Source organism: Microtus ochrogaster, chromosome 21, assembly GCF_000317375.1.
Source record: "Microtus ochrogaster isolate Prairie Vole_2 chromosome 21, MicOch1.0, whole genome shotgun sequence".
NCBI classification, from domain to species: domain Eukaryota; kingdom Metazoa; phylum Chordata; class Mammalia; order Rodentia; family Cricetidae; genus Microtus; species Microtus ochrogaster.
In genome coordinates this window covers 8,653,492-8,656,146 of record NC_022022.1, presented here as the reverse complement: position 1 = coordinate 8,656,146, position 2,655 = coordinate 8,653,492, and the positions used below count along the sequence as shown (strand labels likewise).

Genomic DNA, 2,655 nt, shown 5'->3' with positions numbered 1-2,655 from the left:
CAGGCATACACACAGACAGAATATTGTATACATAATAAATAGATAAATAAATATTTTAAAAAAATAGTAAGAAAAAAAGTTAATTGGTGCTAAGTCTGAAGAGCCACAGCCCACTTCCTGGATCTATGTCGCAATGAAAGCAGGCAGCTGGCTCTGACAAGGCCGTGCCTTATGTTTAAGTAACATTTCAGCAAAGCACTTCCATTGGCCAGCGCCTACATCACATACACTGGCAGGCCAGGCGTTCCCTCCAGAGTCATGAGCATTAGGAGAAAGTGAAATCAATGAGCACTAAAATCAAAGCGCTCTTTAATTCCTCTTTTCTATAGCCTCCTAGGGGACGCAGGGAAATTCCTAGGACCACGCACTGACTGCTTGTCGAGTTCCTTGGTGACATTCCCGTCAACTTCAAGCGTCCATGCCTATTCTGGTCCGAGTGTGGCTGCAGAGATGTGTCAGCTGCTGAGCTGGCAACGCGACAGTCATGGGGATGATCACACAAGTTCAAAATAGGGAGCAAAGACAGCTGTTGTGTTGGTAAGGCCGGAAAACAAAACTGAGCTAGGTTAATTTGAAAACCCTGTTTAGGGGTTTTTGTTTTGTTTTTCTATTCTGATGCACTAGAGTGGGATGGAGAAAAGGGGACAGAGAATAAATGATCGAACAAAATTCATTGCGTGTGATAAACGACAAAATACCCCAATTAGCATCCACCAGCCTGCTCTCCGGGTACAGAGGTATGAGGTAAGGCACAGCTGGCCAATACCTATGGGGAGAAGGTGGCATGCATTTAGGAAAAAGAGCACAGAAGAGCCAGGTCTGAATTGAGGACTCAGTTCACTTACACTCTTACCAGCTATGGGAATTTGGCAAAGCACAAAATAATGCTGAGTTCCTGTTTTAATAAGTAGGGGGTGAAATAAGTGGCTGTCCTTCTGTAAAAGAGATCTTACAATGATCAGATGAGATGGAGGGCAAGGTCCATGCCAGCACGGTAATCCTGCCTCTCCAGCACCCATTGCGTATTCAACAGAGGAGCAGCTGGTGCTGGAACCCCAATGTGCTCTGTAAACTGAAACCTGTGAGGCTGTACTAACTTGCACGCTAGAGCTTGTGACTGCACGGTGTGTCGTTTTTGCAGTTTGACAGTGTCTGAGAAAGCCTTCCTTTTGACCTGCCCACCACGGGATTTGTGCCTCGATACCTTTGCACCCCACTCTTAAGCCACAACAGGTGGGGTGTTCCCTCTTTACCTATGAGCCTGGCAGCAGAAGTGGCAGAGATTGGCCTTGCAGGTCTGACACCTCTTCTCTACTTCTCGGTCGCTGCACAGGTCACACACCAGGCCCTGGCCTTCCCCGCGCAGACTCTCCAGCATCACGTCATTCATGGCCAGGTGGTCTATCGTTAAAGCCTTCACTCCACCCAAGGGCAGGTCCACCTGAGCATCACATACCGGACAGAGGATGCCAACCTGCGGCTGCAAGCTGCGTGGCTTGGGTTCCTGGAAGAGGGACCCCTCGGAGCTGGTATCTGAGTCACCCCCACGTATGTCCACTACTGAGAACGGTTCCAGCTTTTCCAGACACGTGGTGCATACTGTGTGCAAGCAAGGCAAGAGCCTGGGGGCTTTGAAAAGCCCCAGACACGAAGGGCAGTGAGTCTTGCCTGAGTTCCCAGGTGCGTTCGCATCGGGGAGTTTGTGCACGAAACCCAAAAGCGGCTTCCTGTTTTCTGACATCTTTCCCACGTCTGTACCCAGTATCAGAAAAGGCCCTGGGGAGTCCTACAGTAAAGGGTAAATTCACCCAGAGACAGAGTTCCCAGAATTTGAACAGAGAGCATGTGGACTCTCGTGTTGCCAAAAAAAAGGGCAACCGTGAAGAGCGTGCCTCTGAGGAACCATCCACAGAGCTACTCCGGATTTGTGGCTGGGCCCTTCCTTTCCACTGCATCCCACACCAGACACGTCCACGCCCTCCTCAATCACCCAAGACGTCCCCCCTCGCAAGCGCTTCTAGATCTAGTCCCCAGCTAGTCCTGCAACTACCACCCAGAACCCTGCATTTCGTGTCCTCCACGGCCACCCCCCTCCCGCCCCACTGGTCCCACCCCCACCACGCGACAAGCGCCCTCGCCCTCGCCGGGCGATGAGGTAGGGGATCCTCCGGCTCTCCCAGGGTGCGGCGCCTGGTGCAGCCGCTTCCCTAGGCTGCCCAGAAGGCTCTAGAGCCGTCGCCCGGCTTCGCACCAATCCCAGCCCATGTAGGCTCCGAAGAGTCCAATCACCGTCCAAGAGGGGCGGGCCTCGCCACTCGGACCCACGCGGCCCTCCAGAGTGACACCACTGCCATCCAATAAGCTCAGCAAGTTCCACATCCTCGCCTGGCAACTCGCGCAGCGGCACGAGAAGGACCAAGGGATGGCAGCAGGAAGGGCCGGGAAGAGGAGCCTGGGAGTGAGCGGCGTAGTGTGGTCGGCGTCACCATGTCACGAAGATGAGTTCTGGCCACCAGAGCGGCTTCAGGACCTTTGAAAAAGCCTCGCTGAGTGCCGCAGAGCGGGATCCGCCCCAAACTCAGATAGGGTTCTCCCATTGGTGCACGGTACTGTCAGTCCGCCGAGGTGTAGCCCGAAGCATGCTGGAACTTGTAG

The 2,655-nt window shown here is 53.3% G+C and overlaps 1 protein-coding gene across 1 annotated transcript in view; it reads right to left on the bottom strand.

The window, feature by feature from the left end:
- Positions 1-2,099, bottom strand: part of Trim45 (tripartite motif containing 45) — a 9,448-nt gene extending 7,349 nt beyond the window's left edge. Inside the window, exon 1 of the mRNA XM_005357101.2 lies at positions 1,254-2,099. Coding sequence (XP_005357158.1) covers positions 1,254-1,741 — 488 coding nt within the window. The 5' untranslated portion in view covers positions 1,742-2,099. The remainder of the gene's footprint in view (positions 1-1,253) is intronic.
- Positions 2,100-2,655: the final 556 nt, after the last annotated feature.